Source organism: Apis dorsata, unplaced genomic scaffold, assembly GCF_000469605.1.
Source record: "Apis dorsata unplaced genomic scaffold, Apis dorsata 1.3 scaffold_85, whole genome shotgun sequence".
NCBI lineage: Eukaryota > Metazoa > Arthropoda > Insecta > Hymenoptera > Apidae > Apis > Apis dorsata.
In genome coordinates, this window is record NW_006263383.1 from 541,849 (window position 1) to 558,045 (window position 16,197).

Sequence of the window (16,197 nt, forward strand, 5' to 3'; positions counted from 1 at the left end):
AGTAGAAAATTAGAATATATTTTTAAGAAGGAAACTTTTTCAATATTACGTGATAAAACGTAATAACATTGGCGGAATTGATTTATGAGAGTTTAGATGTTTAGCCGATCCTAGTACATCCACGCATTTGTTTGATTCTTGTTTCACGGGATTAAGAATGATTGCTTAATCATAGTGCAGCAATCGTTGAGAAAATATTGTGTATAATTATTAGAAAGGTAACCAACTATGTGAAACTAAATATATTATTCTTTGATACTTTAAATAGTTCCGGAAGCGAAAATTTTTAAAAAAAATTTAACGAAAAGTATAAAAAAATATGAGATATAAAAATTTCCACAGAAGCATGTTTTCCATAATGTAATCTTGAGAAAACATAAATAAAAAAAGATATCGACAAATTAAATTATATCTGAACAAAGAATAATCTTATCACTGAAAGACATAATATACGATAAAATAATCGATATTATTTCTATTTGGAATGAAATATTGTGCCAGAAATATTTATGATTAAAATCATTATGATTAATTTGTTATTAGTGTTTTTAGTAACATAATTGCCATAACGAAATGGAAATTTTTTGTGTTATGACAAGTATATTTATTGTGTATATTTTTGAAAAAAGAAATTACCTTCTTATGTTTTTATTAAAATGTTTAAGTAAAAAATTTAAAACAACAAAAATACTACATAGTGTGATCAATAAAATGTTTCTAAATATATTTAAAACACTAATATTATCGATTTTTCAAAAAAATCAATTATCACTGCATAATGTAATTCAATTTTCAATTCATAGTAAATGCATTTATTCTGTGTTTAACGAATATATTTGTTATATATTCTTCGTGTTAATTAGATACACATAAGGTAAAATTATATCTTAACAAATTAATGTATAATTTGAAAGTAAGTTTGCTTGAGAAAATTTATGATGATCTTGTAGAAATTAGAATTATATGTTTGGAATGTGTCAACGTAACCTTAAATCGTGAAAAATATACAAAACTCATAATGAAAGGTGATTCGCGTATAAAATAAAATCAAAGATTAGTCAACTCTCATGACGCATTGCTTCTTCTATAGACTGCGAACAGTCATTCGATTCTTGAAACGTCACGAAACATTGTTAATTTTTCTCTCCGTTTCGGTCTGCAATTGACGCGGCACAACGTAACACAAACGCGACACGACTCAATGCGACGCGTCGCAAGTTTGCGTTCAATTTGAAACAGTGGGAGCATTTCCGGTTGATCATGGATATCGTGTTCAATTGATTCTTCGACATTCTAATTATTATTCTGAGCAAAATTAATTAATTGAAATAAACAAACGTCGCGAGCAACATTCATGAAAAACAAAAGAATTATTTATTAAATAACACTTATATAGATAAAAAACACTTTTCGTTCAATGAATAATTCTTTCTTTCTTCATAGAAATAATAAATGAAAATATAACGATTTGGAATATTTGCAATTTGTTTGTCATGCAAATTTTGTATTCAGAATAGGATATGTAATTTAAATAAAAGTGATTTTGATCAAAAGTTTCACAGTCGCGTTCAAATCTCAACGACACTTCATGCATTTCACGCACATTTTTCATTTCACCGTGGTCGTTGTAAGTATCTCTTCAGAGTTTGCAGTGCAATACGTGTCAAGTGTACATTTTAGTCATATATATAGATGACTTTTTTAACAGAAAATTGCTAAAAACCTCGAAACTTTATCTTTAATCTCATTTAAAGAAGAGGATAAAACGTCTGCATTTTAAATGCCAAGAGAAGAATTAGCAGCAGGAAAAAGAAGAATTAGTCTGACTGACGAAGATGTTATATCCGCCTGCTGTAAATATTGAGAGTAGTCTAGAGGAATTAACATTAAAAACACTGGACGCGCGCGGATGCAAGTCTGTTGACGTCGTCTATCCCAGACGAAACAAATGAAAGAAACAAAGAAAAAACAAAATTAAATATAATTCAAGATCTTTACAGAGAATTTTCAATTTAAAAGAATTATCAGCTGACTATGAAACAAAATTCGATAGATTAATATTGAAATTTTATTAATATTTAAATCTGTATATAAAAAAATAGTCAATAAAAAAAAATAAAGAAATTTTTTTGTCTCTAATTTAAAACTAATACTAGCATCTATTGAGAGAAATTTTCAAAAGTTAATTACAACAATTACTTTTGAAGTTATCATATATAATGAAATTATATTTTTGTTGATTTTGTGATATGTATAGATGTAATAAGAAAAAATAAAAAATAATAAGAAAAAAAGAATTAAAAAAAAAGAAAACAAAAATCAAAATCTGACAAGACAAAGTTAGTCAAGTTTCAAAGTTTCAAATTCAGTATTAGTCGTTTTATCGGACTCTGCTTACTACTCTTCCACGATCAATGCATGAATGGGAGTCGAAGACACGTAATAAAATAGTAGCATACGATATATGTGTGTATATTTATATATATATTATTATATACAAACACGTAACAATACAATTATAGTCGCAATATCATATCTTGAGCGTATTATGCGGTAGTATAATCAAAAGAATTCAAGATATTTATTAATCAAATCATTGACACTAAAATACCTGACGCGTGAGAAGAAAATCGCGATGCAGTCTATACACATCAGCGGTATGGAGTTGTCAATTGTTAAGCGACAATATCCGATTATCACTGATCTCGCGAAAGAATCGCGCGGATAAGACACGAGCGGTTTGACAGATCCGCGGGTCGATGCCGCGCGTTAATAGCGAAAGAACATCTTCGAGAACTCACCGACGGCGTATTTGGTTTTCGTCGTCATCCACATCTCGAACGATTCAATAACGGTGCTACATGCCTTGCCAAACGGCCACCAACCACTCGTAGTATCACGAAAAATTCGAAAACACAAACATTGGGTGTGTTTGCCGCACAAGTGCCACCCTCACAGCTCTCTCTCTCTGGCGTTGAGCAATGTTGCCGATGGCTACTACGAGTTGTCGCTGATTGCCGGCAACGCCGCTACTGCTGCTTTGGTCACGTGTTCTTCAGGAACGTATTTAGTCACTAATTTTGGCTTGTTCTTCCAAATTCAAATTTATTTTTTATAATTTTATTTCGATTTGGATAGTTATTTGTAAATATCAAAAAATTTTATATTTCAAAGAAAAAAATATAATTGTTCATAAATTACGCATCTATTTGATCATTTACTATCATGAATATATTATACTTTGAATCTTATAATCTTATAATCTAAAGTTTAAGAATACGTTTTTATAAAATCAAGAAGATTTTGATAATAACGTTATAAAAATTTATCTCTACGCACTTATTACTGCAATATATAAAATTAAAAACAACTCTTTTATATTCCTACTTTTTGTAGTATATTATCCATTTATTTAAAATAAATACAATTATCAAGAAACAAAAGTAAATCTACTATAAAATATAAATTTCATAAATTCTCTTAAAGTTTTATGTACAGTTTTTGTTCTTATATAAAGTAAAATAAATGATGACAAAGACCTGATGTAGACCAAATGTATACAGCGCGTTTCAAATTGAGTGTAGACTAGATCGAAGCTACGATGAATTATATTATTAATGCTTTGTTTATTGATTTATTGATTTAAAAATTGATAGGTTTTCCAAAATATGCGGCTAAACAGGCTTCTTTAAAGGCTTCCGAACATGTCTGTAAATGATAAAATCAATATTCAATATTATATTTAATATTTGATTATATATCGTTGTAATACTTACTGGATGTGCATGACATGTCCTTGCAACATCTTCTGCACTTGCTCCATATTCTATTGCAAGAACTGCTTCATTAATCAATTCACCAGCAACTGAACCAATCATATGTACTCCCAATAATCTGTCTGTATTTTTATCTGCTAATACTTTAACAAAACCATCCGTTTCGAGATTCGTTTTTGCTCTGGAATTTGCTAAATGTGGGAATTTCCCAACTTTATACGCAACACCTTCTTTTTTTAAATCTTCCTCTGTTTTGCCAACCCAACCAACTTCTGGATGTGTATATATTACATTAGGTACACAATTGTAATCGATATGAATGGCACCTGTACAAATGTATAATTTTTATAAATTTTTCAGTATATAAAAGTATGATGCACTGCTAGTAAGTTGGTATCTGGAAAGACGTGCGGGTGGTAAGCCATTTGCCTTACTAAACGTAACATATATTGATATATGCTCGATGATAGTTATGTTAATAGATATGATAAATTTAGCTAATTATAAGAATGCATATGACTCGATTATATGTTCGACTATATGCTTGTTTAAGTTGGCTTATCTTAGATTCTATATTTTTCCGTATATCAACTTATTAGCAATATACAATATATATATATATATATATATCTTATTACCTCCGGCAATGCCTTCAACTGTAATAATACCCTCTTCTTCAGCTTTATGAGCCAACATTGGTCCATGGATACAATCTCCAATAGCATAAATACTATATAAAAGTAATTTTACACATAATATTATACGAATTAAAAAAATAAAAAAAATATATAAGAAAAAAAAAACAACATATACTTACTTAGGTATTACTGTTTGGAATCTGTTATTTACAGGAACTCGACCTAATTTGTCTCTTTCAATTCCTATATCTTCTAATCCTAAATTCCATGTATATGGCCTCCTGCCAATACAAATTAAAAGCACATTGCAAGAAATATCCTCTTTCTTGCTAGGATCTTTTGCATCTTCAACAGAAACAATAATTTCATTGCCTGTTTTTTTTGCACCAGTAACTTTTGTTCCCAATTTAAAGTTTAAGCCTTGTTTACTTAAAATTTTTTGTAATGTTTGACTAACTTCATGGTCGATAGCTAATCCACCAATAGTTGGTGAATATTCAATTGCTGTTACTTGTGAACCAAACCTAGTAATTAATAATTAAAGCAATTAAAGATCATTTACATTCCATATATTTAATTTCGATAAGAAAAATACCTCTGCCAAACTGAGCCTAATTCCAATCCAATGACACCAGCACCAATTACTATAAATTTTTTAGGTATATTATCTAATGATAAAGCTCCGGTAGATGAAAGAATTTGTTTTTCATCAAATTCTATACCCGGAAATGGTGTAACTTCACTGCCAGTGGCAATTATAATATTTTTAGTATTAATTGTGCTTACTACTGAACCATCTGGACTAAGTGCAACTACTTGATTTGGACCAGTAATTTTTCCATGACCTTTTACCCACTCTATTTTATTCTTTTTAAATAAGCCAGCAATACCACCTGTTAAAGCTTTTATTACATTCCGTTTTTGTTCCATCACTTTATCAAGATTAAGCTTAACACTTTCAACTGCAAGAAAAAAGAAATGATAGTTAAATTATGATATTAAATTTTTAATTTAAAAAAGAAGAAATTATAAATAAATTAAATACTTATAATGCCACGATTTTGTAAATCTCCATGTGTCATATGATAATAATGTGAATTGTTTAACAAAGATTTTGATGGAATGCATCCAACATTAAGACAAGTTCCACCTAAAGTTTCATCTTTTTCTATGCAAATTGTCTTCATTCCCAATTGTGCTGCTTTAATTGATGCAACATATCCACCAGGCCCACCACCTATTACTACAAGATCAGCTTCTAAATTACTAGTATATCTACGTTGTTGTGCAGCTATCAATCCAGGTACAATACGTTTGACACATGATGGCTGGTAAAATTAGAAAAAGAAAAATGTTAATTAAAAAAGTATTTTTTTAACTTTATTTATCTTTGCATCTTTTTAATTTTGAAAAAATCAAATATAGATGACATAACCAACAGGTAAAAAAAAATGCACTTTTACGTTGAATAATGAATTTAAGAAATTAATTTTGCTTTTTCAAATATCTGATTAATAATTTATATCTAAAAAAAACTGATAGCAAAGATAGTTAAGTCAATAATTAAATGAAATATACAAGAAAATCATTTGTCCTTCAAGATGTTACGAAATAGATTAAGTATGTATGGTTCGATAGTGAAGATTGTGATGTATGAATGTCACTGGATAATGAATAATTTTCTTTTTTAACTTACTTTCCCAGAAGTAGTCACTAAACTCCAAAAAGTAGCTTGCATCATTCTTTATAATATACTTTACTATCTAATATAAAGGGGGTCAAAAAGAAAACGAGTCCACGGCAGTGAAAAATGAACACTACCGGTTACTTCAATATCATCCAACTCGCTTGAGCTTTGATAATTCGATATATTGGCTATGTGTTTCAAAAGTAGCTGCTTGATGGCGCTAGTGATCTATTATGCAACAAAATAAAATAACTTTTTTTTCATTGATTCGATTTGGATCTAAACAAGATATAGCATAGACTTAATATTTTATAAGATTTCGTGCCTCGTAAATGGAAACTTAAAATTAAAAAAATTACTTGCGATCAATTATATATCAATTATTCTAAACAAATAATTAAAATTTATAAAATTAATAATTTTTTTCATTACGTTAAAAAAATATATATATTATCAAAAAAAATAATTCATAATTAATTATTTTAAATATATTATATAATAATTTTTATAAAAATATATAAATTATTAGTTATAATAAATTTAAAAAAATATAAATTTACAATAAAAATTATTATATTATAATCGTTTATAATAACTTATTCTATATCAATAATGATAATAATTGTAAGTTTCTATATGATCTTATGAAGGTATACATATAAGATCTGTAAATTCAGGATATAACTTTATTTATTGCTATGAACTCATGTCAAATAAATAAAAATTTTAAATAAAATTGTTTTAAGATTGTGTTAAGATGTTTTAAGATAAATAGAATAAGATTAATTCTTAACTATATTGTTTTTCTATTTGTGCAATTAAAATTTAATTTAAAATTTGATAAAATGAAATGCAATTTTTGTTGATTTATTTCTATGATATACAATATAAATATTTTTAAATTATCAAAATAATTATAATATACATATAATCACAGATTTTAATATTAAGATTTAATGCTAACAACGAATAATATAATAATATTATTCTATTTTTAATCAATAATATTATAAGAAATATAGAAATGAATTGCATTTCATGTCTATCTAATGTTTCGTCTATGGTTTTCTATTATACTATTATATCTATAATAGTTTTTAACATTAGAAAACGAAGAATTAATTTAAAATTATAATAATAAGAAATTTAAATTGAAAATTTATAATTGTAATCTATATCTATAATCTAATCAAGTACTTAAATATATGAATAAAATATTTTTAATTTTATATTCAATTTAATTATTTCGATAGATTCGTATATTTATATTTCATTAAATTGTATATATAATAATAATTTACCAGTATTATTTCTTTATGTAAAAATATTATTTTGAATTATTAGATAAAAGAAATATCAAAGATATCAAATTTCTATTAAATCTTTTTTTTTTTATTGCAATTCATCTTTGTGAATTTTTAAATATAGCTAGATAAAATGTAAAGAATTTATGCCATCTTGCGGCCATGTAAAAAAATGTTTCTCTGAAACTTAACATTCATCGATTTATGGATTGAAATTTTAACTATAGTCGATACTTCAAATTTTTGTTCCAACATTGAAATTAATTTAATAAATCAATTTTATAAAATTTACAGAATATTTATTTTTAATTAAAAATGTAAGAACAATTTTTATTTCTTGTCAAAAAGAATAAAATCGAAAAAACAAAAAAAAAGAGATATAAACCAATAGCTAAAGAGAGAAACGAAAAGAACATTAGGGGTCGAGGGAAAAGGGCAACAGATGTCCTTCCGTATGACGCATGAGTCGTTTGGCCCTTGGCGAGATAGTACTGTTTGCGTCTCTTTGGCTCGTGGAAGTATTATACGTCAAGAAGCAAAGTTAACCCTAGAAGAAACATTTATTGAAAACCGGTTAGTATTTTTCATTTTAATAAAATAAATGGCATTTTCTTAATTTAATACGGAATGATATTACGAAATTTGTTTTATTAAGATTTTTCTTTTACTTAAATTCCACATACATGTATTATTGAACAAATATAATTTAATTAATTAATAATTTAATTATTATTAATGAATTCAAGTATGACTGAATCTAAATTGTTTAATATTTGATAAAGTTATTACAAGAATTTTACAATAATATTCTAATGATATAATTGTAATTTATAGAAATATTTAATGCATGAAAAAAAATAATAATGCTGATACATAATATTCAAGGTTTTCGAGACTAGTAATTTTATAATATGTTCAAGAAAATGTAAACAATTTAATTGATTTACATTAAAATAAGAAAAAAAAAATGTGTGAAATAATAAAAGGCCAACGCAGAACATTTCGCGATCAAGATCCTCCACGAATATGCAATAAAAGTAATGATAATTTGAAAAACGAACTCGAATATTGTGAAACGATTTCTAATTCGCCAACGATCCTTCAACGAGTATCCAGTTTTGAAAAGTGCTTCAGTGAATCTGAATATCACGAGAAGGATCAGCAGAATCAGAAGAAAGAGAAAGCAAATCTAATCACACAGGAAAGTACTTCATCTGATTCTATTCAAGATTCAAATAGCTGTTTCAAGATACCTAAGACGAGTGAACAACCGGATTTTCCAAATGAGACAAACTCGGAGAACTTCATCAAGGAGCTCTCCGATAAAGTGCCTTCTAACAGTCATCACGATAATGAGGTATGTTATACTTTTCTGAATTATTTCTTTCTTGAATTTTTGTGTGTTAGTTTAAGTGTTTTTATGTTTTCAATATAATTTCATACATATGTTCAATATAATAAATATTATTATTTCTATTAAGAAATTATTATTTATATAGAAAATATATACATTTAGAAATAATGTACAATATATTGACAATCAATTTTAAATAACTAGGTTTAAAATATATTAAATATTTTTGAAATATATTATATTATATATAATACTATTACCGTTTTGATATTAAATCGAAATTACATACAATATCGATAATATTAAAAATTACAAACACATTATTCGATTAAAAATTGATTTTATTTATTATAACTGATTTATAATATAGATATTAATTGAAAATCACACATAATTTTTGCTCGAGCGAATAAATCCATTTTTTAAATCCACTCTTTTGTATATTTATGTACATAATCCATATTTATGTACATGATCCGTATTTATAGTACATATAATGGACAAATTGATTGCAATAAATTCTATAATGCATGTGTTTGCAATGACTTGCAAGTTAATAATTGTCAAAGATATAATTAAGTGAATTATACGAGACATAAAATATGGTACGTAATCATAAATTTAAGACATTGTTTGTTTATGATTTACGTAATACTTTATTTACTTTTAATTTTTATGATTTTATAAAATTATTTTATATTTCAATTTAAAATTTGAATTTGTCATAATAAAATGTTAACCATTATGCTAATTCTAAAATAGAATTTCATCTTAAACATACGCAAGCTTGATGGAAAGTATTTGAAATTAATCACGAGATTTCTCATAATGACGAATATATATCATTAATCAAAAAAAGAGAGTTATTTTACGTTTGATCATAAGTACATAATTCTGCGACAATTTATTATCATATGGTTTTTCGAACGGTCATTAAAGTTGTCTCTGAAAATGTGAATCGTCCTAAGATGAAAACGTTTCAGGAAAAATTAAATCGTACGTTTGTTTGCACATTACACTTCTATGCTTGGTCATTTATCGACTAGAAAATCAAGAATGAAAAACATCCTTCTATCGTGATTAAATTTTTATCGATGATAATGCATTTTCTAAAATTAAAGAACGCAATTTTCATAAGAAATTCCTCGAAGAACTGTATTTATCGAGAAATCTAGTGCAATCATGCGATCGCAGGGCCCTAAGATGAATTAGGTTCGGACCTGGAAGATGCGGGCCCGAAGTCCGTTGCAGGTTCTTTTCCATCGAATGCCTTTCTTTGTGCGGAATTCAATTTAAGTTCTATTCACACCGAATCCAACTATGCTATTTTTCGCACTAGCAATTTTACATAATTTTACCTTTCCAATTTTTTTTGCAATAAACGTTCCATTATTTATCATAGAATTTTTATTTCTTTTTGAATTAATCTTTTTTCAAAGAATTTGATTTAATCCCTTGATATTCAAGGGAAGTAGTTGGTAAAAGTGATGCTATGACTAACTCGTGTAATGCTAGTATGACGGAAGTAGAAGAAGAAAATTAGTTCCAAATATACTTGCAACACTTGAATGCCAGGGAGCATTGACCGGCTATATTAAAATATTGATGAAGAATCTGCTATTTCGAGGTTATATAATTATAAGAATTCAAAAACAAAGATAAAAAAATAATTATAAGAATTCAAAACGAATAATGAGTTGATAAATATTTAATCGATGTTTTTTGTTATTTATACTAATTACGAAATAAAATCAAATAAATGATGTTCGTTAATAAAGTCAATTAAAATTTGATCAATACTTACTTTCAGAAAATGATATATCAATATATCTATTGTAAAAAATAATTAAAATCTCAAATCTTCAATTTTTTTCGCAATCATCTCTCGAACAAAGTACAGAAAATTGTTGAAAATTGTAAGAATGAGAAGCGTATTCGCGTATTTGTATTCACATGAACATAATGAAAGATGATCATAAGATTTGAAGATTGAAACACAGAGATTAGTGTTGGTTGAAAAAGCGCGAGTTTGGTGTGAAAGCAGCTTATTAAGGTCGGGTCTAGCGTGGTGTTGCAGTGCAGCTTGCCTGGCAGCTTCAGTTCGATGTTTACGCTCGTGCTTCGAACATTTTTCTTTGGGGCTGTGCGCGATTCGCGGCGTGATTCCATTCTGATATTTTGTCTTTCTTTCGTGGATAAGATTTTCCGTATCTGACTGTGTCAACGTGATCCTCTGGCTTTACAGTGAGTGATTTAATATATATTTCCTTCGTTATCTTATATTACGTTATTGGATTCTTACAATACAAATTTAGAACGTTATTAAGTGAATTTTTGCATAGTTAGTTATAAACAGTTTCTTTCTTTAAATTATGTGTTTTGTGTAATTCCTTCTTGAAAAGTAATATCGCTTAGTTTATTTTCGTATCCTTTGTCGAAACGTTAAATGCTTTCATATGTCGTACTTACTATCCTTAAACTTTTCGGAAAGAATTTCTATTGGATAATGGAAAATATGAATTATGCTGAATTTATTATAATAAAATATATTTTAATTTAATAAATTAATCATCATTTGTTTTTATTCTATTTATTCTATATTAATTCTTTTCTAACGTTTTATAACTATATATATTATAAAAATCTTATTTTTGTTGCAAAAAATAAATTAATTATTTTTATTTTGGTTTTTGAAATAGCAAGAAAATTGGACATAGAAAGAAATAAATGATAGTCATAAAAAGTCTCAAGCACTGCAAATGAGTTTTATTATATATACTGCTTTATTTCTTGTTTAACCCTCAAATGGTTGACTGATTACTAACAACATGAAGTGGTTAGTTGTGAGTCATTTATGACTTGTTATTTTACATAAAATTTTCTCTTAAAATCGTATGTTATTATACCATTAACTATTGTTAATTATGGTTAATTGATGTGTTAAAATAAAAAGAAAACGAAAAAGATATAAAAAAAGAAAATACATTTTTAAAAATTGATAAATTAATAATTAAAAATTTTAATAAATTAATAATTAATTATTTTTTAATGATTTAGAATCTGTCGCTGGAAGATTCCTATATTTTGTTTGTTCTTAATTTTTACTTAATTTGATTTACTTCAAAACATATTTTATAAATAAATTTTTCATTAGGTTTGTCAAAAAACATTAATAATTATAATAGAATCAGGACGATTGATACAATAATTAATCGCACAGATGATACTTAATAAAATCTTTTATCAAGAATCAAAAAGGAAAAAGTAAAGAAGAGACAAGTGAAAAAGAATTTTTGTTCATGATAAATATTGAAGAAATAATTTACATGTATTAGATATTTCTGTTTTTAGTCGATCCAATTTATGAGGGAATGATTAATCATTAAATTTTTGTTATTGCAATTCGCGTGGAGATATCTATGTATAACGAAGAATATTTACTTCCAATTCGATCGAATTACGTCAGTGACACGTGCTTACTTAACCTAACAAGGAATATCGTTCGTATTTGTTATTGACGAATTTAGAATAGATAACGATTCCATTCAAAGTTCAAAAAGTTTATTGATTTTGAAATAATATTTGAATCATGTCAATATTTGTAAGAATTTGTATAAACACAAAAAATATTTTAAATTTAATGTAGACATCATAGATAGAAACGCATAAAAGCGACCACCATATTTAACCTGTGATAACATATATTAACTTACTTAAAATATTTGAATACTTTCATAAAAAACATATATAAATATATTCTATTATACAAAATATCTATATTCTATATTATACAAAACTTTTTAATGTATTATTGAACATATTCTATATATTATACAATATTTTTTAATGTACCATTTTATAAATATGATTATCAAGATAGATAAAATATTAATTAAAAAAAGTTTAGAAAATATGTATAAAAAATAAAGACCTTACTAAATGTTAAACTTATTAATATGATAATAATTGTATTTTTTTAACTATATTAGAATATATAATCATAATAAATATTTTATAATTGTTTATTTTCAGATTTGTTTCAAACTTTATCTAAACTTAAATTTTGATAGTTAAATGTATATATAATATTAAAAACATTTTAGAAAGTTTTGTGTAATATGTAATATCGTATATATATATAAATTTTTTCTATAAAAGTGTTCAAATATTTGTGTGAATCATTATAATATAATTCATGCATCATGTAATAAATACAATTTTATTTTAAACTGTAGTATAAATTAAATTACTAAAAAATTAGTTCATAATAAGAATTCAATCATAGATTGAATTTATAATATTTACATTGAAAATCCTTTGATTAATATATGCTTTTATCTATTTTAACGTAATTAAAATGAAATTTTATCTACAATATGAAATAATGGCGAGATATATTATCGCTGCTAGAATTTTTTTTAGTTTGGATTTCGCTTGTAATGTATTCAAAGCTTTGCCATATCCATCATGCTGTGCCACTTGTTACTGATCGTGAAAATGAAACGAACGGAATTCTCAATTATTTCATAATGAAAATCCTGCCACGTAGATGAAAATTGCGAAAGTCGACAAGAATTCGACACGAAGTGGCTGAACTTTACAATTGCGCACCACTGTTCCACGTTCAATTTCTGGTGAATGAACTTTCTCCCTTGTCACGTATCTGCATCTTTTCTTCTCCTTGTATTTTAATTAAGCCCCATCAAATGTCGGCATTCACCACGAATATTCACATTTTCACTTTCGCAATTTATCGCGATTTCGACAAGTTAAAGAAATATAAAAGAATTGCCTTATTCGCCTTCCGATTCTAAAAGTATAAATTCCAATAAAATTCCAGAATATCGAGAATGTCCTCCAATTCCTTGCGATCTCTTTTGTGTTTATGATATCGAGATATTCATCGTGGAATGATTATATTATTCAAGTAATACATATACATATACAAAGCTTGCTACAGTTGATGAATAATTAATAAAGAACGGTTATTTATTAACAGAAACATAAATCCATATATCCATAATCTATTTTTATTTATTCTATAATCGAAAGTGGATCAGCTAATTCAAGAAAATTTTTTTTTAGCAGTCAATGCGAAGTACATTCCCATCCATAAATATGTGGATACTTCTTTAATTGTAATAATTATCTAGAAAAAAAACATGAAATTATTAATTAATTTCACTAAATTTTATATAAATAAATTTTACTTTGCGCTAATTTACTACTTACTTTTAATCTTAATATTTTATATTTATATATTTTTCCATATATTGTCCATGCTTCTAAAAGTTTTGTTATTCATAAATCTTTTCCTTATTTCAGATGTTATTTTCGGATTTGTCTATCCAAGGAATCCCATATTGCATTGCAGGATTATAGAACTTAATGTACTTTCAATTATTTATAAAGTTTAAACAATTAAATTATTCAATTTATAATATATAATACATATATATTATAATAGAAACTACATATTCATAATAAAATTTGAACATCATAATAATTATATATCAATCATTAAAAATGGCGTGTATCCAAACTTATGAAGGAGAATGTACATGAGTAGCAGCTTCGGTAGCAGACGCATATTGGGATCGCATCGCATCTATTAACGAGAGAGGCAGGTGTTCTATTATTCTGAGAATTATCTGGCGTTATCACATGTTTAATTCGCTTATTTATTTATTATATATTTATTTTATTTATTATTTTATTTATTTATTATATATTTTAGCAAGAATGAGAAAAAATAAATCTGAGAGAAATGAAAAAAATTCCAACGTTCATTGTAAATACAAAGAATCAAGTAAAGTTGAAAAAATTTTCAAGAAATGGATAATTGTGAATCCAATTATCGAAACAAAATATATCTGATATTATTGAGGCACTGTTATCATATATTGCTATACTAGTGAAACGTGCGATCGAACAAAAATATTAAAAATTATATATATTTAATAATATGAAAACATTAAAACTAGGGTGGTGCAATGAACGAGATAAATACCCGGTAGAGTCTGAAAGCGCAAGACTACCAGTTTTGCAGCATTAATTAACCAAAGAACTGGTTATGCGTTCAAGACTAGATTCCGTTGGCGAGGTTATCGCAAAGTACCTAGACTGTCGAGTTGATATTAGTGATACAAAGCGATCGAAAACAACTAGTTATTTTCATTCATTTTATTGTCTTTTTCTTTAAATGTTTTTATTTTTTGAATTAATATATAGTTATTTGCCACAATGTTTGAAAAATTTCATAGAAAATTTTAGGAATATAATATATGTTCATATATAATGATATTTTTTTAAAATATTATTAGCATTATAATAAATTAGAATTGATTATAGATATGGGATTTATAAAATATTAACTCTAATATTTATTATATTAATTTAAAAAAATATTTAAATGGTTAATTATATATATACATATATTGAATATATATTTAATATATAATTTTAATATATTAAATATTGTAATATGTGTATATATGCCAAATTATAAAAGATATATATAAATATTTTTTATCATTTTTTTTTTAAATTTTTGTTAAATCAAATTAATTTTAAGTTAAATTTTTTTTTAATTTTTATTTTAATTACAAATCTTTACAAATTTTTAATTACAAATACCCCTTTCTTTTTCAATTTCTAAATCTGTTCTAATATTTTTAATAATTGTATAATAATTTAATATTTTTAATAAATGTATTATATATTTAATAATGATACTTTAAAAAGTTTTGTATAATACATATGTTGTCTTTATAAATCTTTTTTATTGTAAATGTTAAATATTTTCTTCAGTTACATAGCACAATTGAAATATATTAATTTGAAATAATTCCTTGGTTCTCATGTATTTATCCAGGAAAAGGAAATTTATCTAGCGTTGGATGCAGCGAAAGTCGCTTAAGAAAAAAACTCGTTAAATTACAGTTTTTATAGAACAGATAAAAATCGATAATCGCGTTCTGGGTATATTTTATAGGCTCGCGCAAGCTATAATTTCCCGCGATAGGCAACTAGCTTTTGCAATAAGATATAAAGTAAGAATATTCCCTGGTTTCCTCTGTTTCCACCTCGTAGGAAGCAATTATTGTCAAATTAATCTTGGCAATGGACTCGTCGGCGTTGGCGCACATTCGAGCTGAGAGCATAAGTGCACTCGCCATTGTCTCGTCGACCAACTTATTCTGAACTTACGACTGCAACTGAGGTGTTGTAAATAGTAAGGAGTGAAAAATTCTCAAGAAAATTTGAGATATATAGTTGAAACAATGGAGAAATGAAATATTTCTATAAATTAATATAATATATAATATAACATGTAAATTATGAGCAAATAGTAATAGTATTTAGTATTTACAATTAGATTCAATGCGAATAAAATATTCCTCTTAATTATAACGCAATGAGGATTGAAAATAATTAT

General features: G+C 25.9%; 3 protein-coding genes and 1 long non-coding RNA gene across 5 annotated transcripts in view; 2 read left to right on the top strand and 2 right to left on the bottom strand.

The window, feature by feature from the left end:
- Nucleotides 1-3,024, bottom strand: part of LOC102680504 (dedicator of cytokinesis protein 3) — a 51,754-nt gene extending 48,730 nt beyond the window's left edge. For both annotated transcript variants that reach the window (XM_006611243.2, XM_006611244.2), the window contains exon 1: nucleotides 2,802-3,024. In XM_006611243.2, the coding sequence (XP_006611306.1) occupies nucleotides 2,802-2,835 (34 nt within the window). In that variant the 5' untranslated portion in view covers nucleotides 2,836-3,024. The remainder of the gene's footprint in view (nucleotides 1-2,801) is intronic.
- Nucleotides 3,025-3,378: 354 nt separating this feature from the next.
- On the bottom strand, nucleotides 3,379-6,329 carry LOC102681718 (dihydrolipoyl dehydrogenase, mitochondrial). The gene is made up of 7 exons (XM_006611254.2): nucleotides 6,111-6,329; nucleotides 5,460-5,742; nucleotides 5,010-5,376; nucleotides 4,594-4,938; nucleotides 4,415-4,506; nucleotides 3,777-4,102; nucleotides 3,379-3,708 (listed from the first exon to the last, which is right to left on the bottom strand). Exons 1-7 carry the CDS (start codon nucleotides 6,153-6,155, stop codon nucleotides 3,643-3,645), a joined length of 1,524 nt encoding a protein of 507 aa, XP_006611317.1. The 5' UTR covers nucleotides 6,156-6,329; the 3' UTR covers nucleotides 3,379-3,642.
- A 1,993-nt stretch (nucleotides 6,330-8,322) lies between these two features.
- LOC102681934 overlaps nucleotides 8,323-16,197 on the top strand; it is a 31,636-nt gene continuing 23,761 nt past the window's right edge. The window contains exon 1 of the mRNA XM_031508402.1: nucleotides 8,323-8,762. Within this exon, the coding sequence (XP_031364262.1) occupies nucleotides 8,373-8,762 (390 nt within the window). The 5' untranslated portion in view covers nucleotides 8,323-8,372. The remainder of the gene's footprint in view (nucleotides 8,763-16,197) is intronic.
- On the top strand, nucleotides 10,671-14,448 carry LOC102681846. Its single transcript, XR_421100.2, has 2 exons — nucleotides 10,671-11,003; nucleotides 14,085-14,448. It is a non-coding gene; the product is annotated as an uncharacterized LOC102681846 (long non-coding RNA).

Coding starts and splice junctions, on each gene's coding strand:
- LOC102681718 (XM_006611254.2), bottom strand. CDS start 6,155: ATGATGCAAGCTACTTTTTGGAGTTTAGTGACTACTTCTGGGAAA. Junction 4,507..4,593: donor TTCCAAACAGTAATACCTAA/GTAAGTATATGT, acceptor ACTTTTATATAG/TATTTATGCTATTGGAGATT. Junction 3,709..3,776: donor GGACATGTCATGCACATCCA/GTAAGTATTACA, acceptor TATCATTTACAG/ACATGTTCGGAAGCCTTTAA.